Source organism: Osmerus eperlanus, chromosome 6 (genome assembly GCF_963692335.1).
Source record: "Osmerus eperlanus chromosome 6, fOsmEpe2.1, whole genome shotgun sequence".
Taxonomy (NCBI): Eukaryota; Metazoa; Chordata; class Actinopteri; order Osmeriformes; family Osmeridae; genus Osmerus; species Osmerus eperlanus.
This window is the reverse complement of record NC_085023.1, coordinates 21,919,680-21,947,061: the sequence shown is the minus strand read 5'-3', so window position 1 is coordinate 21,947,061 and position 27,382 is coordinate 21,919,680. Positions and strand designations below refer to the sequence as shown.

Genomic DNA, 27,382 nt, shown 5'->3' with positions numbered 1-27,382 from the left:
GAGGAGGTAATTGGACACTTCACACAATCTGAAGCTGATCTCCACCGGTCTCCTTCCTCTCCTGATGCGTTGTGTGAAGGCTCGGCAGACAGCCTCTCTCTTCTCCACCGGAGGATTTTCATCTTTAATTGACGCCGGCTCTCAGCAAGGAGCCGAAAGCAACAGAGAATAATTTCTTTCAAAGACTTTCTTCTCCTGGCATCTTTTGATGCTCAGGATTCCTCAGGATCCGTGTTGGGTATTTCAAAAGGCAGCTGCCGTAAATGACAGGTGCTTTCTGAAAAACACTACATGTCTAAAAATGCATGTATGCACGTGTGTGTATATAAACAAGTGACAATTAGTGAGAAATACACCCAGCCAGTGTCTGGTCAGGGTTGACCCCTAAACACAGACAACCCAACTGTCCCTGTTCAGACATCCAGGAGTGTGTCCACCCCGGGGGAGGCTTGCTGTGTTGTGACCCGCTCCAGACTCACCGTGCTGGGCCACGCTCTCCTCCAGCTCCTGCTTCAGCTGCTGCTGCTGCTCCTTCATCCTGGCCAGCTCCTGGCTGTTCCAGGCACTCAGGCTGTGGAGCCTTTTGGCCAGGGCTTCCAGGCGCTCCCTCTCCGCATACACCCCCCTCATCTCAGCCTTCAGCTCCCTGGCGCTGCTGAAGTCATTACCTGGAACCAAACAGCAGGCTCTTCAGTTACGCAGGACTCGGAGGATGGGACTTGATGGTTAAAGGCTTGATTCGTTGTGTCTGATGTGAGGTGAATGAGGTAGATGAAGGAGCAGATCTGATAACCCCTCCACCCATCCTATAAGCCCTGCTGTTCTTTCCTGTTTGTCATATAGTATGTTGCCAATGCCAAAGGCACATTTATATTTAATGGCAATTTAATGGACAATAATGTTTTTCTTATCTTCTAGTCTGATTGGTTGGAGGAAGTGATGTCGGTCACCTGACACGGCGGCGAGCTTGGCTTCGTGGAGGGCCAGGAGCTGAGTCTCCGTCTCGCTCACCTTCCTCCTCAGACTGGCCCCCAGCCTCTGACTCATCACCACCTGGGGGGAGAAGGGGAGGCAGTCAGGTCTCCAGTCAAACTGCCCTGGTGAGCCTGACTCATTATCTCTGCTACTTTCATATTCCTTTGTCTTGCTGTCATTCTCATTATACTTTTGTTCTTATGTCTGCTCTTTCTTCAGAGGACACCAGACAGAGACTGATGATGGGATACCTTGTTCCTAACCTTTAGAGACACAGAGGCTCTTCTTTCATGAGGTGAGACAAAGGAAATGAGAAATCTCCATAAAAGATGGCAGCAGAATGTCAGAGAGGAGAGAGGTTCGGAAGGTCAGCGGGTTGAAGGGAGGTGTGTGTGTACATATACATGTGTGTGTGCTTGTGTATGCATGTACATACAATATGTGTGTGTGTGTGTGTGTGTGTGTGACATTGCACACCCACATTCTGACTCATCAACTTGTTCAGTACATAACTGCCGGACAGTCCTTCATATGACACAGTTCTTCTTCTGTGAAACCGTTCTGTCTTCAAAGAGACTGTGGGCTCCCTCAGATCTCACACAGAGCTTTGTTAAACAGGGGGTCTCGGGGAAGAGCTCATCTCAACAGGCTTTCTTTGTACTAAATAGAGAACAAGTGTTGCTTTGAAACACACCCATATTCTCATGTGAACCAGCGTACAAGCCAAACCTTCAAAGTCGTTCAAATAACAAACTTGGTCAAGAAAAACATGTTGTGCGTCCATTTTGCTCCACAGAGAATAACAGTTGTGCTCCAGAAAAGGGCTGTTTCTGAAAGCACTGCGCTCCTGTTAAACCCTCCAGAGCTTCAGTGCGATACAGCATCACACACACGTGACGATGGCTTTCTGGAGGGCAATGTGACATTGTGGTCCTCCCCCCCGCTGCACCTCCCTCCCTCCCCCCATCCCTCCCTCCCTCCCTCCTTCCCTCCCTCCCTCCCTCCCTCCCTCCCTCCCCCCCTCCCTCCCCCCCTCCCTCCCTCCCCCCCTCCCTCCCTCCCTCCCTCCCCCCCTCCCTCCCTCCCTCCCTCCCTCCCCCCCTCCCTCCCTCCCTCCCTCCTTCCTTCCCTCCCTCCCTCCCTCCCTCCCTCACACCTCCCCCCCTCATCCAGCAGTGAAGGATTTCTGCTGCTCCTGGCTGTCTAACCCTCCCTGCCCAGATCCATGTCTCTGTATTGAAAGATCATCCTGATACCATGTATATCCACACACACACACACACAGAGGCATATCATCATTCGAACACACATCACGGAAATCCATGCAGGCAGAGACACACCCTTTACAAAAAGGAGACATATAGACACACATACACTCAAGCACACAGTGTGTGTGTGTGTTTGTGTGTGAGTGCTAGAGCCTGAGGCCATGACGGCTAAAGTGACAATTTTCTGATGCTCACACAGCCTCAGGCTTTGCTAGACACACACACACACACACTGGGGTGGGATGCAGGAGTCCTGGTGAGGACAGCACACTGACACCACCCACCTCCCCTGCCCCCATCTCAACACACATCCACCCCAGACAAACACAACACCACACACACACACACACACAATCTTACTATTATAAGTTTGAGAGCTCTGGAGTCAACAGTCAGAGTATATTTCTGTCACATTCATAAAGTAATTGCAGCCTGGTGTTGGGTGGAGGGGGGCTGCGGAGCACAGGGGGTCCGCGAATAGAGCCTTACTTTGGCAGTGGCCTCCTTGATGGACAGACTGAGTTCCTGTTCCTGCTCCTGGAGTCTGGAACCAGAGGAAGAACACGTCAGTGAAGAAGAAACCGTATGAATCTCATCCTCACTCTCTCTGGCATCTCATCCTCACTCTCTCTGGCATCTCATCCTCACTCTCTCTAGCATCTCATCCTCACTCTCTCTAGCATCTCATCCTCACTCTCTCTAGCATCTCATCCTCACTCTCTCTGGCATCTCATCCTCACTCTCTCTAACATCTCATCCTCACTCTCTCTAACATCTCATCCTCACTCTCTCTGGCATCTCATCCTCACTCTCTCTGGCATCTCATCCTCACTCTCTCTAACATCTCATCCTCACTCTAACATCTCATCCTCACTCTAACATCTCATCCTCACTCTAACATCTCATCCTCACTCTAACATCTCATCCTCACTCTCTCTAACATCTCATCCTCTCTCTAACATCTCATCCTCACTCTAACATCTCATCCTCACTCTAACATCTCATCCTCACTCTCTCTGGCATCTCATCCTCACTCTCTCTGGCATCTCATCCTCACTCTAACATCTCATCCTCACTCTAACATCTCATCCTCACTCTAACATCTCATCCTCACTCTCTCTGGCATCTCATCCTCACTCTCTCTGGCATCTCATCCTCACTCTCTCTAGCATCTCATCCTCACTCTCTCTGGCATCTCATCCTCACTCTCTCTAACATCTCATCCTCACTCTAACATCTCATCCTCACTCTCTCTAACATCTCATCCTCACTCTAACATCTCATCCTCACTCTAACATCTCATCCTCACTCTAACATCTCATCCTCACTCTAACATCTCATCCTCACTCTAACATCTCATCCTCTCTCTAACATCTCATCCTCTCTCTAGCATCTCATCCTCACTCTCTAGCATTACATTACCCTCATGTCTGAGCAACACAATGAACACTGTCACGTTGGATAATAATATTAATAACTTGCACGTATTTAACACCTTTCAAGAGACCTAAGGATGCTTTGCTCATAGTAAGACAATGATGCAATGTGATGTGCATCTTAGTAAAGACTGGATCACTGAACTTAATATCCTACAACAACAGACCTTTAGCTTCTCAATGCATTCAAACCTAAACACTCAGAATTCATATGAATATTAGCAGCAGCAGCACCTGGCTGCTGTGGTCCTCCTCCCAACATGCTGTTGGTTTTATGGGAAGCTGTGTAAGATTAACATGTCAGCATTTCACCGGCTCTGTTCAGATGGCAGATAAACCAGCGGTGATGGTTACGACAGCACAGCGCCACATACTGGTGGAAAGACAAACTGCAGGAGTCGCCGCCTGCCGTTAATTCAATGAGCAAACTTCTCTGACAACAGCACCCAGTCAGGAAAACCACATCCAAATCTCACACCCCAATCTCTCCTTCCAATCTCAATCAGGATGGGCTCCGTGGTGTTCCGATCAGGGTGACAGAGTGTCAGATACCAAATTATCCCCCAGATGGTGGGTCAAGGCTCTGCGACGGGGATAAATACAATTTCCATCTCTAACCAGAGGGAACAGGACAGGGCTTTCCATAGCTTCCACTCCGAAGCCATTACCTTCAGACGATTTGACGGCAGCATTCATTTGCATCAGAGAGGAATAATAAATATTCAAAACAGGTTCAAGCAGGTGAGAGTGAGGAGGGGAAATTGAAATAGCAGGGAACCAAGAACCTCCTGACATTTTGGAAACAATATTAAATGTATGCTCTTCCAAATACTGTGAAAGAAATTTAAAAAAATGACACAAACAAAAAAACACAGTTGTGCTTCTCTTCATCCTTTTCCCTTGTTTGGTCTCTGAAGCCTCAGGTCTTCCTGTGGCATTCAGGCAGAGATTCTCACTTAATCATTATTTCTTAACCTAGGACAGTGCAGTGTGCAGTGGGATTTGTTTTAAATGTCATCGTTTGACAGTAGAACAATCAAGTTTGTGGTAAAGGTTAAGCACCAACAGGTTCCTGAGGGGGACAGTAGTGCTGTACAGCAGATAAACCTAATCATCCCCATGAAGATGAACCCAGCCAAGCACACTGCTGATGAGTAGGACTAACACAGACTGCCATTCGGATGTCTCTATTTTGTTATATTTTTACATCCAGCCTCTTTCAACGTCTCTCTGGCAGCCCCTTGTGGTGATGCCGTGCACTGCAGCTTCAGACTGTACAGGCTAGACTAGTGTACCCACCCCTAGACACAGGGGTATGTGAGAGAAAGTGGAAAATTGAAAAATATGACAGTAAACCATGAAAATACAGGTAGAAATATAATATTATCAATACATTTTTTATGGGGTATAGGGGGATTCAGAAAAACGTCTCTGAAGCCAAAAAGCTTGAGCACCACTGGGCTGGACGAGGCATTGAGAGGAGTAGGGAGGGCAGACCTGAGCGTGGAGGCAGGAGGCAAGACAGTCATCTGGGAGCGGCTCTTGCAGGTGACCAGGTCATCCAGGGTGCGGCTCATGTCCCGTAGCTGGGCCGCGCTGCGCCCTCGCAGGGCCAAGCTCTCCTCCGCCTCCTCCGAGCCCCGCAGCTCCTCCTCCTGCTGCTCCTGCTGCTCCAGACGCTGTCTGCGCTCCTCCAGATCCTCCAGACGCCGCCGCAGTGCCTGCATCTCCACCTGGGGAGGAGAAGGTTTGAAGAGGACACGGTTTGAAGAGGACACGGTTTGAAGAGGACACGGTTTGAAGAGGACACGGTTTGAAGAGGACACGGTTTGAAGAGGACACGGTTTGAAGAGGACACGGTTTGAAGAGGACACGGTTTGAAGAGGACACGGTTTGAAGAGGACACGGTTTGAAGAGGACACGGTTTGAAGAGGACACGGTTTGAAGAGGAGATAGTTTGAAGAGGACACGGTTTGAAGAGGACACGGTTTGAAGAGGACACGGTTTGAAGAGGAGATAGTTTGAAGAGGACACGGTTTGAAGAGGACACGGTTTGAAGAGGACACGGTTTGAAGAGGACACGGTTTGAAGAGGAGATAGTTTGAAGAGGACACGGTTTGAAGAGGACACGGTTTGAAGAGGACACGGTTTGAAGAGGAGATAGTTTGAAGAGGACACGGTTTGAAGAGGACACGGTTTGAAGAGGACACGGTTTGAAGAGGACACGGTTTGAAGAGGACACGGTTTGAAGAGGACACGGTTTGAAGAGGACACGGTTTGAAGAGGACACGGTTTGAAGAGGAGATAGTTTGAAGAGGACACGGTTTGAAGAGGGCACGGTTTGAAGAGGACACGGTTTGAAGAGGACACGGTTTGAAGAGGACACGGTTTGAAGAGGACACGGTTTGAAGAGGACACGGTTTGAAGAGGACACGGTTTGAAGTGTGAACCAAACAGGCTTGTGACAGGAGGGTTCTTACACTCATTTCTACTTGTTAAGTTTGCTTGTAAAAAAAAAAAAAAAAAAAAAAAAAAAAAAAAGTCTTTATAAAAACAATTTGATACAATTGTTAAATCATTCGTGCATTCCTCACAGGAGAGATATTTAGGTAATAATGTGCTCATTTTGCATACACTTTTATCCAAAGCGACCTATAGACAGGGATTTGAATGTATGACTTCTTGATCTCTAGTCAAAAGCTCCAATCACTGAGCTCCACCAAACTACAACACTGTGATATCTAGGAGCTCCACTCACCTCCACCTGTCGTTTCTCCTGAAGAAGACAGGAGACTCTCCTCTGCTGTGGAACCTGGACCAGGTCAGCATCCCGGCCTTCACTGAGAACCAGAAAGAGAGAGAGAACCACCGTGACTCATTCTGCCTCTCCCCCAGGACTGTCCAGCCTCTCCCCCAGGACTGTCCAGCCTCTCCCCCAGGACTGTCCAACCTCTCCTCCAGGACTGTCCAACCTCTCCCCCAGGACTGTCCAGCCTCTCCCCCAGGACTGTCCAACCTCTCCTCCAGGACTGTCCAGCCTCTCCCCCAGGACTGTCCAGCCTCTCCCCCAGGACTGTCCAGCCTCTCCCCCAGGACTGTCCAACCTCTCCCCCAGGACTGTCCAACCTCTCCTCCAGGACTGTCCAACCTCTCCCCCAGGACTGTCCAGCCTCTCCCCCAGGACTGTCCAGCCTCTCCCCCAGGACTGTCCAACCTCTCCCCCAGGACTGTCCAGCCTCTCCCCCAGGACTGTCCAGCCTCTCCCCCAGGACTGTCCAACCTCTCCCCCAGGACTGTCCAGCCTCTCCCCCAGGACTGTCCAACCTCTCCTCCAGGACTGTCCAGCCTCTCCCCCAGGACTGTCCAGCCTCTCCCCCAGGACTGTCCAGCCTCTCCCCCAGGACTGTCCAACCTCTCCCCCAGGACTGTCCAGCCTCTCCCCCAGGACTGTCCAGCCTCTCCCCCAGGACTGTCCAGCCTCTCCTCCAGGACTGTCCAACCTCTCCTCCAGGACTGTCCAGCCTCTCCCCCAGGACTGTCCAGCCTCTCCTCCAGGACTGTCCAACCTCTCCTCCAGGACTGTCCAACCTCTCCCCCAGGACTGTCCAACCTCTCCCCCAGGACTGTCCAGCCTCTCCCCCAGGACTGTCCAGCCTCTCCTCCAGGACTGTCCAACCTCTCCTCCAGGACTGTCCAGCCTCTCCCCCAGGACTGTCCAACCTCTCCCCCAGGACTGTCCAACCTCTCCCCCAGGACTGTCCAGCCTCTCCCCCAGGACTGTCCAGCCTCTCCCCCAGGACTGTCCAGCCTCTCCTCCAGGACTGTCCAACCTCTCCTCCAGGACTGTCCAGCCTCTCCCCCAGGACTGTCCAACCTCTCCCCCAGGACTGTCCAACCTCTCCCCCAGGACTGTCCAACCTCTCCCCCAGGACTGTCCAGCCTCTCCCCCAGGACTGTCCAACCTCTCCCCCAGGACTGTCCAGCCTCTCCTCCAGGACTGTCCAACCTCTCCTCCAGGACTGTCCAGCCTCTCCCCCAGGACTGTCCAGCCTCTCCCCCAGGACTGTCCAACCTCTCCCCCAGGACTGTCCAGCCTCTCCCCCAGGACTGTCCAGCCTCTCCTCCAGGACTGTCCAGCCTCTCCCCCAGGACTGTCCAGCCTCTCCTCCAGGACTGTCCAGCCTCTCCCCCAGGACTGTCCAGCCTCTCCTCCAGGACTGTCCAGCCTCTCCCCCAGGACTGTCCAACCTCTCCCCCAGGACTGTCCAGCCTCTCCCCCAGGACTGTCCAGCCTCTCCTCCAGGACTGTCCAGCCTCTCCCCCAGGACTGTCCAGCCTCTCCTCCAGGACTGTCCAGCCTCTCCCCCAGGACTGTCCAGCCTCTCCTCCAGGACTGTCCAACCTCTCCCCCAGGACTGTCCAGCCTCTCCCCCAGGACTGTCCAGCCTCTCCTCCAGGACTGTCCAGCCTCTCCTCCAGGACTGTCCAGCCTCTCCCCCAGGACTGTCCAGCCTCTCCCCCAGGACTGTCCAACCTCTCCTCCATGGCTGTCCAGCCTCTCCCCCAGGACTGTCCAGCCTCTCCTCCAGGACTGTCCAGCCTCTCCCCCAGGACTGTCCAACCTCTCCCCCAGGACAGTCCAGCCTCTCCTCCAGGACTGTCCAGCCTCTCCCCCAGGACTGTCCAACCTCTCCCCCAGGACTGTCCAGCCTCTCCCCCAGGACTGTCCAACCTCTCCCCCAGGACTGTCCAGCCTCTCCCCCAGGACTGTCCAGCCTCTCCCCCAGGACTGTCCAGCCTCTCCCCCAGGACTGTCCAGCCTCTCCTCCAGGACTGTCCAACCTCTCCCCCAGGACTGTCCAGCCTCTCCCCCAGGACTGTCCAACCTCTCCCCCAGGACTGTCCAACCTCTCCTCCAGGACTGTCCAACCTCTCCCCCAGGACTGTCCAACCTCTCCCCCAGGACTGTCCAGCCTCTCCCCCAGGACTGTCCAGCCTCTCCCCCAGGACTGTCCAACCTCTCCTCCAGGACTGTCCAACCTCTCCCCCAGGACTGTCCAGCCTCTCCCCCAGGACTGTCCAGCCTCTCCCCCAGGACTGTCCAACCTCTCCTCCAGGACTGTCCAGCCTCTCCCCCAGGACTGTCCAACCTCTCCTCCAGGACTGTCCAGCCTCTCCCCCAGGACTGTCCAGCCTCTCCCCCAGGACTGTCCAACCTCTCCTCCAGGACTGTCCAGCCTCTCCCCCAGGACTGTCCAACCTCTCCCCCAGGACTGTCCAGCCTCTCCTCCAGGACTGTCCAGCCTCTCCCCCAGGACTGTCCAACCTCTCCCCCAGGACTGTCCAGCCTCTCCCCCAGGACTGTCCAACCTCTCCCCCAGGACTGTCCAACCTCTCCCCCAGGACTGTCCAACCTCTCCCCCAGGACTGTCCAGCCTCTCCCCCAGGACTGTCCAACCTCTCCTCCAGGACTGTCCAGCCCTGCAGGCCCAGCCAGCCCCCAGTTAGAAACCAGGTAATTTGTAGAATGTGCTGTGCTGCATTAGGGAGGGAGTGAAAGCCTACAGGCAGTATCTCATCCAGAACACGGCTGGACAGAGCTGCTCTAAAAAGAAGTGATGTGTTATTTTTAGATAACAAAAACACAGTTTCATAACGGACACCGTACATTCTCATTTAACAGATTATAATCTCTGGTGGATTGTTCTACATGCACAAAGCAATAGAGTCTGGTCTGAGGCAGGGGCAGCGGATCAGAACAATGCAGCCCTGTTTTTGTGCCTTCGTCAGCTGTGCTCCAACAGGAACACACGCTCCAAACCCCACCTGAGCTACTTCCTGTTGCAGTGAGCTACTTCCTGTTGCAGTGGGCTGTTTCACAGAAAAATACTTTACAGCTTAATTTTCCACATCAAGTTTCATGTTAGTTTTGGCTTTTGTAACAAGTACAGGTACAGTTGAATTCTAGGTCCTGTTTTCAGGGGCGCCGTATAGGGGGAAAGGTTAGGACAATTCCTAACCCCCAATTTTTGGGGCCCCTGACTGACAGGGGCCCCAAAAAATAGAAAAACTTCCATCTAACCTAAATCCTCTATGGTTCTACATCTCAATTTCTACATGAATAATCCCAACCCTTTGTGAACCAACATTCTTAACAATATATAATAAATAAAACATAACATGGAAATAATCCTATAACGCCTCTAAAAATGGTTTTTAAATCCATACAAATTCTACTGAATAAAAACATGTAAAGGAGTGGTACTGACGTGGCGTCCTGGGTCCTGCGGAGGGCGCTGTGGAGCGCATGTCCCAGCCGCTGCAGGAGGAGGGAGACCCCTGGCTGTCTGGAGGGCAGGTCCAGCTGCAGGCGAGCCCGCTCTTCAGACAGCTCATCCAGCTTCTTACCAAAACGCTCCGCTGCACACACACCAACGCAAACACACACACACACCAAACATCAAAAAAAGTATATTTCTATTTGCAGGGTGCCTGGATGTATAAACCCCAGTGTGCAGTCTGGCACCAGCCCCAGTGTGCAGTCTGGCACCAGTCCCAGTGTGCAGTCTGGCACCAGTCCCAGTGTGCAGTCTGGCACCAGTCCCAGTGTGCAGTCTGGCACCAGTCCCATCTGCTGTTTGTCGTCTGACCTTAACCAGGAGTCCTATTCTGACTGCATAGTGGCTTGACTCATCCTGGAGCAGACCCAAGCATGTCCACCTCTAACCCCTCACGAAAACACTGTTTACACACACACACACACATCACCTTGAGGAACCATCAAAGAGGCCACAAGCGCAGGTTGGCTGGCACAGTGAGCGATCGCGTGAGAGAGGAGCGATTCCCATTCTCCTTCTGCTGCTACCTCAGAGAATCAGGAGTTAATGTCACAGGGTCTCCATGGTTACCCCACGACCTCCAGGGGCACAAGATGGAAGCCTTGACATAAACAACACGGCTGCTCTGCAGACAGGAAGGGTTACTGATGATCTATACAAACCCTACACGTACGCTGGTTGGCATTTAAAACACCATCATTATTTGTGGTAAGTTCTTTAAACTCAGTCATGAGCTAGGAAGTGAGAGAGAGACAGTAAACATTACCAGCCTTCCTGACCCACATAATCACTCCAGCTAAACACATCACTGTGTGCTGAAGAGGGGGTCACCAGCTGTTCTTATTTATCTAAGTCACAAGGTCCAGGAAACAGGTCACGGTACAGTCTTCACATTGAAGCCAACTCCACTCACCAGCAGTCAGGGTCTGTAGGCCAACACTGTTTAGATATCTGGGTCAATGAGTCTTCAATGACCAGACACCAGTCTCAGCCCTTTAGAGTGATGTGCTGTCACAACAACAGCAGCAAATGGAGCGAGAGGATTTATTGATGTAAAACTCAAGTTGTGGGTCAAATCTCTATTTCTGAACCCAGCAGTTACCAACGGCAATGTGAATCCATAACAGGTCATACTAAACCAGACTGAGCACTCTTGTTTGTTATGGTTCCAACTGACACAGTTAAAATGTCCGTGCTTCAATACGGCAGGAAGAGGCAACAGGCTCCTGCTGACTGGGAGACAGACGAGGAGATCCCAGCCCAACACTGGCCTCTAGTGGAGGCAGGACACCAGCCCAACACTGGCCTCTAGTGGAGGCAGGACACCAGCCCAACACTGGCCTCTAGGGGAGGCAGGACACCAGCCCAACACTGGCCTCTAGGGGAGGCAGGACACCAGCCCAACACTGGCCTCTAGGGGAGGCAGGACACCAGCCCAACACTGGCCTCTAGGGGAGGCAGGACACCAGCACACCACTGGCCTCTAGGGGAGGCAGGACACCAGCCCAACACTGGCCTCTAGTGGAGGCAGGACACCAGCCCAACACTGGCCTCTAGGGGAGGCAGGACACCAGCCCAACACTGGCCTCTAGTGGAGGCAGGACACCAGCCCAACACTGGCCTCTAGTGGAGGCAGGACACCAGCCCAACACTGGCCTCTAGGGGAGGCAGGACACCAGCCCAACACTGGCCTCTAGTGGAGGCAGGACACCAGCCCAACACTGGCCTCTAGGGGAGGCAGGACACCAGCCCAACACTGGCCTCTAGGGGAGGCAGGACACCAGCACACCACTGGCCTCTAGTGGAGGCAGGACACCAGCACACCACTGGCCTCTAGTGGAGGCAGGACACCAGCCCAACACTGGCCTCTAGTGGAGGCAGGACACCAGCCCAACACTGGCCTCTAGGGGAGGCAGGACACCAGCCCAACACTGGCCTCTAGGGGAGGCAGGACACCAGCACACCACTGGCCTCTAGTGGAGGCAGGACACCAGCACACCACTGGCCTCTAGTGGAGGCAGGACACCAGCCCAACACTGGCCTCTAGTGGAGGCAGGACACCAGCCCAACACTGGCCTCTAGGGGAGGCAGGACACTAGCCCAACACTGGCCTCTAGTGGAGGCAGGACACCAGCCCAACACTGGCCTCTAGGGGAGGCAGGACACCAGCCCAACACTGGCCTCTAGTGGAGGCAGGACACCAGCCCAACACTGGCCTCTAGTGGAGGCAGGACACCAGCCCAACACTGGCCTCTAGTGGAGGCAGGACACCAGCACACCACTGCTTCAACTACTTACAGTGAAAGCATTACGGCAAAGACTACAATCATTTTCTCTCTCAAACTGTCTCTATCTCGCTCCCACTCAGTGGTGGAGTATCCTCACCAGGTCATGGTTTATTATAACACATTCTGACTCACCGCTGTCATAGTCATCCTCCAGGACAGCTTTCTGCTGCAGCCTCTGCAGTTTCAACATCATGGACTCAATCTGAGAAAGGATCAGAAGAATAACAATTAACCAAGTCAAATCATCTGGTTAGGGTTAGGGCCTAGCCCACCCCCCCACCCCACCCCCCCACCCCACCCCCCCACCCCCCCCACCTTGGTGCTGGTCCGGGTGTTCTGCAGGCAGGCCTGTAGGGCTCCTTCATACGTCTTCAGCAGGCTGCCCCAGCCCTGCTCACCCCCCGGGGGCGCGCTGTCGTAGCCGGATGTGGCAGCGTCCGAATCCAGGGACACGGACGAGGCTGCCTCGGTGTCCAGGGAGCAGGAGTCAGAGTCGGGGAGACTCTCCTTCAGGTCAGACGTCACCGAGGTGCAACCCCCCGCCTCCCGGCCCTCCCAGTGGCGATCCTGCCACAGCCTCTCACCCAGCGACAACTCTGATTGGCTGGGTGGGGCCGAGCCAAGCTCTGATTGGCTGGGTGGAGCTGAGCCAGGCTCTGATTGGCCAGGGACTGAACCGGGTTGTCTCAAAGATCTGTCTCCTGGTGTTTTAGATGTTGGATGACTAGAGGAAACACATTCAGGTTCCTGCTGGACAGACAGGGCTAACCCAGCCCTGGAAGGTAATGTCTTAGAGGATGACTGGTCTGCTGGTTCCAGGGAGGAGATGCGTAGCTCAGGGACAGTGGGAGCTCCCTGGGTGGAGGTGAGCGACTGCTGGATGAAGCTGAAGCTGGACCTGAAGGTGTCCCCTGGGCCAGGGAGTCTGGGCTGGGCCGGGCCGGGCTGGAGGCCTGGGGTCAGCTGGAGGTCATAGAAAGGTTTGTTCTGGGATCTGGACGGAGGCCTCGCAGCCCCACAGCCCTCCTGAGGAAGACAGGGAGCGGAGGAGGAGAGGAGGATGTGTCGACACTGACCCAGGGAGAGTTCATCCAGGGCAGGTCGCTGCCGGCTTACAGACATAGCGTTGGTTGGTTCGGGGATGATGTCATCGCGATCCTCCCCGCCAGCGCTTCCAGATACTCTGTTCTGCAGGCAGGCGGTGCTCCCCTCCTCCCCAGAGGAAGAGCTCTGAGGCCTGGGCAGGTCTGGCCTCACGCACCCTGGCCTGCGCTGGAGCCTCTTACGGGCCAGGCTTCCAGCTGACTCAGAAGGCAGGACTGGGCCACCTGTTAACAGTTAGATTAGCCGTTAAGCCTGATAGCACAACAACTACACAGCGAGGAGGGCAGCACAGCTTTAAGTTTGGATCATGTCAAAACAAATCTGAGAAACTGTCTGTTATGACCCCCCAATAGGTCTGTGTCATGACCCCCCGATAGGTCTGTGTCATGACCCCCCAATAGGTCTGTGTCATGACCCCCCAATAGGATTCCCCTGTTATGTGTCACATGAAGCTGTGCTAGTGTGTCCAGCTGGATTAGACCCTCGTAGGAAGAGTCTCTTTCCCAGGCGCTGGGAGAGTCCAGCTGGATTAGACACTGGCGCTGGGAGAATCCATCTGTTGAGAAAATCCCAAACGCCCTCCGTCATGTTCACAGAGAGAGCTCCTCCACAGCAGATGCGGTCACACGGTTCAGGCGCAGGACTGACAGCCAGAGCCGCGGGTCCAAGCTGCGTGTACTGAACTTTGTTCTGTCCTCTGGAACACAGTGACACTGACAACTTCTCATAATAACGCTAAACTTTACTGCCCCCGAAGGGACATTTGTCTTGGACTTCCATGCTGCAGTTAATACAAAAAAACTAAACTAAAACATCAACACAAATTACTGCAGTTAAACACACTATACATCATACATGTATAAATGGTGCAGAGTTCTTGGATGAGAAAGAACGGCAGTGTTGGCAGAGGGTTTGTAAAGTAACCAAACTGAACAGAGGGTTTGTAAAGTAACCAAACTGAACAGAGGCTGTGTCCGTGCCTGGGCACCTGCCCCGTGTCACACAGCGCTGCTGCAGATCCCTCGCTGGGCACAGAGGAGACCTCAACAGCTCCTTTGTGTCCAGCTGTGCTGCTTCTCTAGCTCTCTGCTCCCCCCCCCCCCCCCCCCACACACACACACACAGACAGACACACACACAGTCGTGGCTGCATTCAAACGCGGGCGCCGCCACAGAGGGGTCATTCAGAAGAACTGGCGCTAGAAATCCCACAGAGACAGTAGAAAAGAGCTCAGACATGCCCCGTTTGTTTTTAAATACGTTAAAGGGGAGTAATCAAGAGACCCTCTGAAAGACTGGATTTCATATTATAAATGTTCCATCCCTGCAGGCCTATGTTCTGGTATGGTCTTAAAGGTGCGGTTTTAGATCTATTGCTTCTGTGTCAGCGGATGCAGTATATTACAGCAGGAATGTGAGACATTAGAACACGATGGAGCGTACAAAGGAGTCACATGATCAGACTTCCATGATCCTAACATGATGTCATGCTTCTGGACTGTCTAGCGCTGAGAGAGAGAGACCCAGAGGGAGAGACTCCACTTAAGGGACAGAGGGCCAAGCTAAAAGAGAGACAAAGAGCGATGAAGGGTGACGGGGGGGTACTGGAGGCCTTGTGTGCAGTGCCCTGACCAGGAGAACAGTAGCAGACATGCAGGCTTCCCACCCGGCAGCCCTATCCTCAGAGACCACAGCCCCACGGTCAGGTTACACAACCACTCCATCTAAACTCTCTCTCCAGACGTGGTCACTGTAGCATGTCCCACCTGTGTAACCTGAGACACACTGCAGCCCGGGTCAATCACAGACCATCTGGGTGGCTGGGACAGAGAATAACCCCCCATGGAGAGAACCAGACCAATGTGAGAGGCTAGCAGGGGGGAGGGAGTGGAGGGGGGCTTGTGGACCCTTAGATTACACAAGGACCTGTCCTTCTAAAGGGAGGAAACATCCCACAATCCATTGTTTGGAGTAAGAAGCCGTCTGCAGCATGCCTGTGTGTCACCTCCTTCCTGCCAACAGTGAGCTAAAACAGCTTGCCAAGAATTCAGAAAGAAATTACTCAGAAATTAACGTATTTCTGCATATTCCCTTCGCTAACACCCAGTCCCATTTGACACATCAGTCTATTATAAGGTCATTTGGAAACAGGTCCACAGAAGCAAAACAGAAACACAGCAATGCACAGGCCTGAGAAATGCTCTGCCTGAGAGATGCAGTATTTACCTTAGCAGATTAAAGAGGCCTTCCTAGCCCCCCGTATGGTAAACACAGCCTGGTGGAGAGCCACCACTTCAGCAGTACAGGAATATGGAGGATCTCATAGGGGAAAGAGCTCATCAGCCTCCGACTCCCAGACCTGCCCTTGTCAGCACCACCCGCACCACCCGCACCACCCTCCTGAGAAACCGCCTGCTGGCCAGATGGGCACTCTGTCACTTGTGACTGACCACAGCGGAAACACAAGAGAAGTGAAAGTGCTCCATCAGTGTATTTCCCCTCCTCTGTCACTAAGTCAGCTGTTAGAGTTGACACCCTAAGTCTTCATGCCTGTAATGTCGTCTGTGTTAAGGGCTGAGAGTAAATAAACAAACCCTAAAAGACTGTATATGTACTAAATGTTTATCATTTTAGGTGGTTAAGGTTTGAGACAGCCTGGTGGGATTGTGTGCTGGGCTCCATGAGAGAAGCCAGCTACACACCACATACACACCAGCTACACACCACATACACACCACATGCACACCAGCTACACACCACATACACACCAGCTACACACCACATACACACCAGATACACACCACATACACACCAGATACACACCACATGCACACCAGCTACACACCACATACACACCAGCTACACACCACATACACACCAGATACACACCACATGCACACCAGCTACACACCACATACACACCACATGCACACCAGCTACACACCACATGCACACCAGCTACACACCACATACACACCAGCTACACACCAGCTACACACCACATACACACCAGCTACACCCCACATACACACAAGATACACACCACATGCACACCAGCTACACACCACATACACACCAGCTACACAACATACACACCACATACACACCAGCTACACACCACATACACACCAGCTACACACCACGTACACACCACGTACACACCAGCTACACACCACGTACACACCAGCTACACATCAGCTACACACCACATACACACCAGCTACACACCACATACACACCAGATACACACCACATACACACCAGATACACACCAGCTACACACCACATACACACCAGCTACACACCAGCTACACACCAGCTACACACCAGCTACACACCAGCTACACACCACATACACACCACATACACACCAGCTACACACCACATACACACCAGCTACACACCACATACACACCAGATACACACCACATACACACCAGCTACACACCACATACACACCAGCTACACACCAGCTACACACCACATACACACCAGCTACACACCAGCTACACACAGAGCAGGCATGTTTGGCTCGGACAGCCATGAGCTTCCTGTCAAGTCACATGGGAAACATAAAGCAGCTGAAAATAATGAACACACACTCTTTCTCTCGTTCACACCCTTTCACACTATCCATCTTCCTCTTTGTCTGGCCTCTCTTTATCCCTCTCTCTCTCTCTCTCTCTCTCTCGAAACGCTAACAACACACACAGAGCTATTTAATGTTGGTAGCTCTTTTGTGTGGCGTGCACAGTATATAGTGTCAGATATAGGCAGAGTCACAATGACAGTAGTTGTGGCTGGTAAGGCTCACAGAATCCCCTCTTTGTCGTCATTGAATCTGTCGTCTGTGAAGATTTTACACAAATAAAACTGGAATTTCCTCCACTGCAGTCAAAAAGGTCAACATGAATCCATGTCAGATAAAATGCCTCTTGTCTGAAGGCAGTACTGATGCACGTGAGCATATGGCCCATGTATAGAACACTTCCCAGTGACCCCTTTAACTGCTGACACGTCATAGCTCTGTTTCCAGAGAACACACTAGCGCAATATGTTTACAGGTCAATTAAACCGCATCGGTTGAACCCTCCCCCATAACCGCCGGTTGGATGCCCTCGAGACGTCCACCAGTCTGGACGCGGAGAGAAGTCCACTACTGAGCGGGTCTCTAAAGACCAGGACCAACAGCGGGATGAGGGTTTTAGTCCGAATTTCATCTATTTGATTTGCGGCCAGATGCAGTCTGACTGGGGAAGGAATAATATTTGATCTAAAAGCATGTTTCACGCTTGAAATATTTGAAAACTTGAAACCAAAAAGAGCAACAAAAAAAACGTCTGTCCAAACAAAAAAAAATTGTTTGGACAGACGGGAGGATTTGCAAAGACCTCGGACACAATGTCAGTAGGGCAGCTAAACAGTCTGTAGCGTCATCCGGCTGATTCCCACAATCATAAGCTTCACGATGTGAAGAAGATCACTCAGTTACGTGAGGAATTAAGGTCAAACATCAATCCACTCACCCAAAGCCCTGGCTCACACCTGTGTTAGCCACGTTATCATCATAGTCAAATAATTAGGCCCTACATTTTAAATATGAATGATTACATTCTGATTCTAGATAGCTAGCTATGTAGGCTATCACACTTGGGTATCGGCTGGCTTTTTTTGTTAACTGCAGTTACAGCCATACTAAACTGCTGAGAGCAAATTCCATCTCTATATCTTCTTCACTATATGATCATTCCTTTGTAAATATCTGAACTTTGTTACGTTTTAATGTTAGAAATCACTAGCTCTAGGCCTATTTGGAGAAACTACACAACTTCCAACAGGCGAATGTCTTCCATTGTCATGAGCAACGCTGAAGATGCGCGTGGCGGCTGTCAACTTACCTTGGAATTCCAAAGTCATCAACCCGGCAAACATCTTGATGAAGGAGCGACTTAAAGTTATATTTCCAAATAAAACACATGAGCGAAAACGACTAAAAAAAACTACTAAAGTGGGATCCCCTCGCAAACGTAGCTAAGCAAAGCGACTGATCTCATTTCCGTTGTAAAGAACAGACTCCCTGAAACTTGGTTCTTCCCCACTTGGGATGGAATGTTGTTATTCACTCCGCCTTTTCGGCATTCAAATGCCCATAAGAACAGTGTCAGCGGCTGTACCTACTTGTAAAGTAATGCCCTATTATTTATACATGATCATCAACAAAGTATAATACCTCAACTGTAGGCAGTCCTGCGCTAACTCTAAGGATAACGGTGGTGAAAGGAAATAAAATAAACTTCGGAGGTACTGCCTATTTAGCAACGAGTAAAACAAAAAGGGAACGATTAAACGTTTCAAGCTTATTATAGTAATATATCAATTGCAATACATTACAGTCCAGGCGATTGAAATCGAATATCCGCGCCCCATGGCGCACTTCGCTCCGTTATGTGTCGTGTTGGCGGAACGCGAACACGAGGAACAGTCCTACGTGTGATGGAATTTGACTCGAGCTCCTTTTGGCCGCCTTATAAACGAGACAGCCAATAGTTGCGCTCGCATCAATACAAAACATTATGGCTAATTTACATAGCTAACTGCATTATTGAATTAATCTCTTGAGTTGTTTTTAGTCTGTTTTTGGAGAATTTTACAAATGTAGGCTATAGGGTGGAAAGCAGTGCGTAAAAGGCGGAAATCGAGTCAAATTACCTTGGATTTTATCATGATCATCAATGATTATGGTACTCTGTGACTTTCACGTGACTTATTAAGGCTTCTTAAATTGTTGACACACAACAAATACCAAATGGGCTTCTAATGACTAATGTCTTCGCTTCTAATGCATGGGAAAATAAGCGTGGCTTCAATAAAGCTGTGCCTTTCGTGCTCCTTCCCGCCCCCCCCGCCCCCCGCCCCCCCCCCCCCCAAAATCCTTTTTATTCAGCTGATTCTTTGATTCTTTGGTGGAGAAGAGTGTTGACGATCCCAGCAGTAACCCGGTGTTGTACCGAAATTGGTGACCTATTGAAAACTGACCAGGGGGCGCACTTCTAACGGCTTGCTGTAGGAAATGTTCGAACCCTAACCCCAACCATAACCACAACATTTGCTGACCAGTATAGCAAGCCATCAGAAGAGCACCCCCGGTCACAGTTTTCAATAGGTCACCGATTTCGGGACAACACCGGCATTACAAAGAAGCTGTATTGTTCACTGCTGCTGGTTTGCTCTGTTAATAGGTTTCATCACGAACTACGGTGTCCTGCAAATCCGTTGTAAATCTAATTAAGGCATCGGCTTGGATTTTAAGATTAGATGCACTTAATGATTTCTGTCAAGCAAACCACATACCTGTCTTTTAATCGAACCTAAACTCACGACGACTATACACAGACAACCACTCAATATGCCACAGCTAGCTGATTCCTAATCTTTCCCTGAGTCCGTTTGTTTTTACCGAAAACTTTTACTTCTAAATCTGGACTGTTCGTGTGTAATACCAGCAGTCACCACAAGATGGGGTACGCGCATTATAAACCACCATTATAAACCAAAGAAAAAACAAGTATTTGGCAAAGCCTTACTTGGGAGTTTTCTTTCATTCCATCCCAGTAAGAGGTTGCCTGAGGGTGTGAGAGGCAGGGAGGTTCCCAAAAGGCACATACAGCAGACAGCTCGTTCACCCTGCGGTCAGACAGATAGCACCGGGCCTACATTATCTGTTTGACACACAGGAGAGTAAAATAAACTATTGCAACCGCACAGGCAGGTTCAGACAGACTGCAGCACTTCAAAGCGACGGATGTTGTTTGAATAATGGAGAATTGTGCTGGATTGAAGCTGGATTGATTACATCTCCACATACATGTTTTGCAGACATCACTTTTATACCATGAGAAACAACGACAGAGCAGTTTATCACAAAAAGCTTTATTTTATTTATTTTCAGTAACTCCAATGCAAACAACCTGAAAATATAAAACAAGCGTGTGGCATTCCACATCCTAACATTGAGACAGTGGTGAAGGGTTTCCCAACTCGAGGAATGGCAAACATCAAATACTAAACCGGCACATGACTCTCACAGCGTAACAACAAAACAGAACAAAACTATTTTTGATATGGAGCAGATAACGACCCCCCCACACACACACACACACCGGGCTGTGGACCAACCAGAAGCCTTGCTCATCTAGGCCACGCCCTCATCCGTGTCCATGAGCGCCGCCCTGCTGGAGAACACGTCCGCCAGCATGTGCTTGGGGATCTCAGAGCCCCGCACGCGCAGGGTGTAGCAGGCGTCCTCCACCTTGGCCAGGCTCTGCCGGAGGGTGTGCAGCTTCTTGGACACCTCGTAGGGCCCCGTGTTCCCGATGTAGGCGAAGCCGTCGTGGATCTGCCTCAGGAACTGGCTGAGCTGGAAGGGCGTGTCCATGTCTCCGTTCCCCACGCTGCTGATGCACATCCGCATCAGCTCCCCCGTCAGGTCGGCCACGCCCAGCAGGTAGTCTGTGGGCGTCACCTGGAAGGTGAGCACTGTGGTGTCTGGGGCGTGACCCTCGCACCCCTGCAGGACAGGAAGAGGAAGCTGGCTTCATCATCCACATACTGGGTTCACCTGCAGACACTCGCACAAAGCTGAAGTGGAACTCTCACAAGCTTTATGTTTAGACAGCTATCCATGTTCTGACAGTCAAACAATGACAACAATGTCAACGATGGTGCCAATAAGCGGATTGGAAGATGAATCAGCAGTGTTGTGTGTTTCTGTGCACTATGCCACGAGATAACAGCCATTCTAAAAAAGGAAAGAGATTAAATGAACTCAGCTGATCCAGACAGCAGGTTGGTGATAAGAGAGCGAATAACTGCGATTTGGACACAATAGAGTTACTGTATGTTCAAGGAGTTAGGATGCAGGCTTCCAACATCTCAACCTAAAAATAGTCAGAGGCCATGCAGGGACTTTGACCAATCTGATAAGAGCGGTGGGAAGGGCTTCACAAAATGCAGGCCGTGATCAAGCCAGAAACAACAACCACCAAAACAATCAACAACCCAACAACAAACAAGATTCCAAACTCAGTCTTTTTCCTCAAAGTCAGAACATGAAACTATGCATTAGAACTCGGCAAATAGACTAATGTTCTGTTTACCTGCCCTTGAAAAGGTGTTTGCACCTGATTTTGTGACACACAAATGAACCAGTCAGAAATCCTGTTTAACTGTTCAGCAGTTTGTGAGACTCAGTACTCAGTATATGGTAGCAAATCAGGTTTTGAATTTTAAAAAGGCATTGAATACTTAATATTGAAATGTAAACACCACCAAATGTGTTATTTTTTAATTGAAATATGAATTTATATAAACATTTTAAAAATTCTGGTAAAAAAATTTCAAGCTTCAGAAATTCAGGTTGCTCAAATTAAGATCCCCAAAATTCCCGGATGTGGTTCTGAGCCTGATTTCTTCTGGCTCAAATTTTTCTGGCTTGAATGTTGAAGCTTGAATTTTTTTATGTTTGGGATCTGAATTTTACTGTTCGAATTTGAGCAACCTGAATTTCCGAACCTGGAATTTTTGGATTAGATTTGTTTTTTTACATTGAAAATAAATTCAGATTTCTATTTAAAGGCTAATTCAAAAACAACAAATTCGTGGTGTTTACATTTCTAAATTAATATTCAATTTTAAATTCTAAACATTATGTCACTGATTGGCTTCCATATGACTGTGAGCACAGAATATAAACAATAAGCGTTTCCTTCATGTGTGAGGTGTGGACTGTACCATGTGTGAGGTGTGGACTGTACCATGTGTGAGGTGTGGACTGTACCTTGCCCTCTTTGATGAACACCAGCCGGGCGTTGATCTCCTCCAGGCTGACGAGGGAGCGATGGCGGATGAAATGCTGGAAGGACACGGCCTCCACGTACTCCTGGATCCCTGAGGACACACAGGAAACAGCACCTCACTATTACCTCAAACAAAATCGTTTCCCCTTGATTTTAACAGGAGCAGAAGGGTTTAACCCTAGCTGGAGGGATGAGGGATCTGTTCAGGCGTTTAGAGTGAGGATTGAGGATCTGTGCAGGTGTTCAGAGTACGGCATCGCAGATGACCCCCTATTAGTTTCCAGCGCTCATGTAAACAACAATCCAATAATCACAGGACGGAAGACATTGTGTCCAACGTTTACTTTTGGAGCGGCAATTTGACATCAAAGGGCCTCTATCTCCCTGTCACTGACCACAGAGCCAGTGGTTGAGGCTGTGGTTCATTTAGAAGTCGGGCTCACTTATTTTGCTCACTGTTGTTTTAAAGTAACAACCAAACTTTTACCATACTCAGGATTGTCTCTTGTTCCGTCCAATCATGCCACTTCAACAACTAATAACCCATCATGATTGGTTGCAGCGACAGACTTTCACAGCCATGTTCTTTTGTATCTGCAAAACAGGAAAGGTGATGACATCACCCATGAAATACCAAACTCCCTCGACCAGACTGTTTCTTTAGACTTAACCGAGTAGAACAAACACCTTTCCCAGCACAAATCTGCCTTTACAGAATCTGCACTTGAATCCTGAATGTCTGAATCTTGTTGAGAGATAACAGCTCCTGTGCTGAGACATCTCATAACAATGACTTGTTCTGTTGTGATGGACAATGATGACACTGTGAACGCCTGTCTTAACCACGCAGGAAATGACATGAAAAGGTTGCCTGCTTTGAAGCTGGCAGGCAAAGTTCGCTCCAGTTCCCGAGTCCCACTACAACCATCACTTCATTTCAGTCAGCTACAGTTTCTGAGGATTGCAACACGTTACAATCAAGCACAGAAAAACACCACACAATTTCTAATTTAAACAAGCGCAAATTCAGAATAGTTGCAACCACGTATGTTAACACAGTTTTTTTGGGCGACCAACAGACTGAGCAACAGAGCTGCTAGTTCCAGCTCAGAGCCAAAATAATGGAAATAATTCCCTTTAATAAATGACCAGATAGCAGTAATTAGCAATAACAAAAACAATAATTTACTTTAATAATGTTCTTACTTTACTTCAAGACATTTAAGTATGTCTGCAGCTTAGTGCCTGCACATCTACCATTCAAACGCCACTAATTTAAAAAGCCACTAGGTTCTCCTAGACACATGCTTTACCTGTACTCACCGAACACAATACAGCAGGCCCTTCACACATCAGTGGTTCTAGCATACCCTGGTTTTAACGCAAACTTCAGTCTATAGAAGAGAGTAAGCAGGCTGCAGCACCAGGCCCTCTGACCAGAGTAAGCAGGCTGCAGCACCAGGCCCTCTGACCAGAGTAAGCAGGCTGCAGCACCAGGCCCTCTGACCAGAGTAAGCAGGCTGCAGCACCAGGCCCTCTGACCAGAGTAAGCAGGCTGCAGCACCAGGCCCTCTGACCAGAGTAAGCAGGCTGCAGCACCAGGCCCTCTGGCCAAAGTAAGCAGGCTGCAGCACCAGGCCCTCTGACCAGAGTAAGCAGGCTGCAGCACCAGGCCCTCTGGCCAGAGTAAGCAGGCTGCAGCACTAGGCCCTCTGGCCAGAGGATGTTGGCAGGGCCTGGATGGAAAGATCCAGGCTGTCTCACATAACTACAGCACCTCACCCATAAGTCCGACAACGTGTACCACTGATACATCTGCATGTTGTGATACCTCAAAAGGTCTATAGGGCTATCACAGCTTTCAGCATTGATCACTACGGAGGAGGACTAATCTGTTTGCTGATCAGTTCCAGGCCAACGACACATCACTACAGTACTAAAGACATAATTGTCTCTGATCCAATCAAGCACATACTTCACAGCACATTCATTCAATGGCAACCACCTGTTAGAGTTTCTCCCAAGAGACTACAAGGCTGTTCAGATCCTGGGAGCTCCCATGCTCCTCTCCTGATGCACCCTGGGAAGTACGTGTCCTCCAGTCCGTGCCTCAGGTCCACCGCAGCCCTCTTAGACAGACAGCAGACAAGCCTCCAGGCCCAGAGCGGCTCAAGCTGCAGATAGCCCTCCAGACCCAGAGAGGCTCGAGCTGCAGATAGCCCTCCAGACCCAGAGCAGCTAAAGCTGCAGATAGCCCTCCAGACCCAGAGAGGCTCAAGCTGCAGATAGCCCTCCAGACCCAGAGAGGCTCGAGCTGCAGATAGCCCTCCAGACCCAGAGCAGCTAAAGCTGCAGATAGCCCTCCAGACCCAGAGAGGCTCGAGCTGCAGATAGCCCTCCAGACCCAGAGCAGCTAAAGCTGCAGATAGCCCTCCAGACCCAGAGCAGCTAAAGCTGCAGATAGCCCTCCAGACCCAGAGCAGCTCAAGCTGCAGATAGCCCTCCAGACCCAGAGCAGCTAAAGCTGCAGATAGCCCTCCAGACCCAGAGAGGCTCGAGCTGCAGATAGCCCTCCAGACCCAGAGCAGCTAAAGCTGCAGATAGCCCTCCAGACCCAGAGTAGCTAAAGCTGCAGATAGCCCTCCAGACTCAGAGCAGCTAAAGCTGCAGATAGCCCTCCAGACCCAGAGCAGCTAAAGCTGCAGATAGCCCTCCAGACCCAGAGAGGCTCAAGCTGCAGATAGCCCTCCAGACCCAGAGCAGCTAAAGCTGCAGATAGCCCTCCAGACCCAGAGTAACTAAAGCTGCAGATAGCCCTCCAGACCCAGAGTAACTAAAGCTGCAGATAGCCCTCCAGACCCAGAGTAACTAAAGCTGCAGATAGCCCTCCAGACCCAGAGTAACTAAAGCTGCAGATAGCCCTCCAGACCCAGAGCAGCTAAAGCTGCAGATAGCCCTCCAGACCCAGAGTAGCTAAAGCTGCAGATAGCCCTCCAGACTCAGAGCAGCTAAAGCTGCAGATAGCCCTCCAGACCCAGAGCAGCTAAAGCTGCAGATAGCTCTCCAGACCTAGAGCAGCTAAAGCTGCAGATAGCCCTCCAGACCCAGAGTAGCTAAAGCTGCAGATAGCCCTCCAGACTCAGAGCAGCTAAAGCTGCAGATAGCCCTCCAGACCCAGAGCAGCTAAAGCTGCAGATAGCTCTCCAGACCTAGAGCAGCTAAAGCTGCAGATAGCCCTCCAGACCCAGAGTAGCTAAAGCTGCAGATAGCCCTCCAGACCCAGAGCAGCTAAAGCTGCAGATAGCCCTCCAGACCCAGAGTAGCTAAAGCTACAGATAGCCCTCCAGCTTATCGACGTGCAGCACCGGCCTCTTATCAGAAGCAATTACCTTCAAATTCAGCTCACAACACTTTAATGGTACTTGTTTGAAAAACAAACCCATTAAATGTGACTGGAGACTTCAAGTCCAGCCAGGTTAGTCATTTGTTGGGGCGAGATTGGCCATATACTGATAATCTAATAACGAGGTTAAGATAAATATATAAATAAACATGTAATTGGTGGGAACTGCTAGGAGTCACGTTGCAGGGAGAATACAGCAACAATCCCTGACAAGCAATCTCAAATGGACTGCCCCAGCTTCTAGATAACAGCCAACCCCATGTCCCATCAGAGCTTTCCTCAGAAATACGCAGACCTTTTGTCTACCCATTACATTTTTCTATTTTTTTTGAGAAGTGGAAAAACAGAGAAACTGAACACGTATGAGTCATTACAGCCTTGCTTTCAATCAGTCACTTAAATAACCTTGAGTCAAATAAAATGGCAAATCAACTGTTAACATCTATTTCGAGGTAATAATGATCTTTTCTTGAGAGGGATGAATGGAATGAGGGATGAATGGAGAGAGGGATGAATGGATGAATGAATGACTGCTCACCTGGTGTGAATGCTCTGTGGAACTGATACAAGTCCTCTCCTCTCAGCTCCTCAGCAACCTGACCAATCTTCTCCCTCACAGCGTCCAGCTTGGCGTCTGCCTCCACCAGCACATCCTCCACGTTCGGTACACTGCAGGACCATTCAACACTCTGAAGTCAGCTCACACACAGCTGTGCATGCCATATAATGCAAATGAAAATGTTAAATGAATCAAATGTAAATATAAAATGTTACCTGGTCACTCTGTGCAATAGGAATATGCTCCTCTTGCTCTCGATGGTGATGTCCCGGCTGAGTTTCACCAACCTCTCATGTTTATCATGTTTGACGTCAAGCTCCTGTTGGAAAACTTCAGACACGAAGATTAGGTCTCCAATTAATGGCCGCTTATTTCACTGTATTGATTTACTAAGACTGGTAGTTGTGTCTATGCAGTGGCAATGAATATAAAAAAATAAACATAATTTGCCAGATACTCTACTGTGCATTAGATAGATTGGTATACCCTTGAATGCCGATAGCACAGGGGAGGGTACGTCACTGTCCTCCGATTTAAACGTCGTGCCATCATTTTTTCTTCTGCGGGGACAAGCTTCACCTAAAACAAGTAAACTTCATTAGCTAGCTAGCCAGCAAGCTACCAGTAAACAGATAACTAGTTAGCTAACACTAGGTAGCTAAATGACCACATCCAAATGAGACAAGCCTCATGGTACATGCTTGCAATTACCTTCTCGCTTATTCATACCGGAACAGTTGTGTTTGGTAACTGCGTTTTGAAAGTTAGGTTAATATCGTTAAACACTATACAACTATTGCCTGGTTAAGAGTGAAAAAACGATTATTTGAACAAGAATCAATTGCATGTCCCGTGTCTATCGCCTAAGGAAAATGGTTCATTTGGGATACGCTAATGATTCACAGTACAATACAGAATTATGAAAATATATCTAAGATATTAAATCCAAAACGAAAACGTTTTGTTGAGTTTTAAGGCGTACAACAATACGACTTGGAACATTTCATTTTGCACTTGAATCACTGGCAAGTCTACGGACCTCGTGTGGCAGGGCTTTTGCGCTCTTCTTGCGTAATAGGAACAGGTGCATGCTGGGAAATGTAGTTTGGGCACCCTAACAGAACGTCGTGGCTTTTACTTTTTTGGGGGGGGGGGG

The 27,382-nt window shown here is 50.2% G+C and overlaps 2 protein-coding genes across 4 annotated transcripts in view; both read right to left on the bottom strand.

Annotated features, from left to right (window-relative positions):
• Positions 1 to 18,878, bottom strand: part of disc1 (DISC1 scaffold protein) — a 41,166-nt gene extending 22,288 nt beyond the window's left edge. For all 3 annotated transcript variants that reach the window (XM_062464406.1, XM_062464404.1, XM_062464405.1), the window contains exons 1-9: positions 18,308 to 18,878; positions 12,621 to 13,633; positions 12,438 to 12,507; positions 9,949 to 10,099; positions 6,438 to 6,519; positions 5,177 to 5,412; positions 2,733 to 2,787; positions 951 to 1,053; positions 480 to 668 (exon numbers count right to left, since the gene is read on the bottom strand). In XM_062464406.1, coding sequence (XP_062320390.1) covers positions 480 to 668; positions 951 to 1,053; positions 2,733 to 2,787; positions 5,177 to 5,412; positions 6,438 to 6,519; positions 9,949 to 10,099; positions 12,438 to 12,507; positions 12,621 to 13,633; positions 18,308 to 18,341 — 1,933 coding nt within the window. In that variant the 5' untranslated portion in view covers positions 18,342 to 18,878. The remainder of the gene's footprint in view (positions 1 to 479; positions 669 to 950; positions 1,054 to 2,732; positions 2,788 to 5,176; positions 5,413 to 6,437; positions 6,520 to 9,948; positions 10,100 to 12,437; positions 12,508 to 12,620; positions 13,634 to 18,307) is intronic.
• A 1,445-nt stretch (positions 18,879 to 20,323) lies between these two features.
• On the bottom strand, positions 20,324 to 27,373 carry tsnax (translin-associated factor X). Its single transcript, XM_062464403.1, has 7 exons — positions 27,266 to 27,373; positions 26,938 to 26,976; positions 26,713 to 26,805; positions 26,442 to 26,556; positions 26,206 to 26,336; positions 22,246 to 22,355; positions 20,324 to 20,976 (listed from the first exon to the last, which is right to left on the bottom strand). Exons 2-7 carry the CDS (start codon positions 26,951 to 26,953, stop codon positions 20,602 to 20,604), a joined length of 840 nt encoding a protein of 279 aa, XP_062320387.1. The 5' UTR covers positions 26,954 to 26,976; positions 27,266 to 27,373; the 3' UTR covers positions 20,324 to 20,601.
• Between the last annotated feature and the right edge of the window lie 9 nt (positions 27,374 to 27,382).

Coding starts and splice junctions, on each gene's coding strand:
- tsnax (XM_062464403.1), bottom strand. Junction 26,337..26,441: donor CTATTGCACAGAGTGACCAG/GTAACATTTTAT, acceptor ATGGTCCTGCAG/TGTACCGAACGTGGAGGATG. Junction 22,356..26,205: donor CCACAGAGCATTCACACCAG/GTGAGCAGTCAT, acceptor GTGTGTCCTCAG/GGATCCAGGAGTACGTGGAG.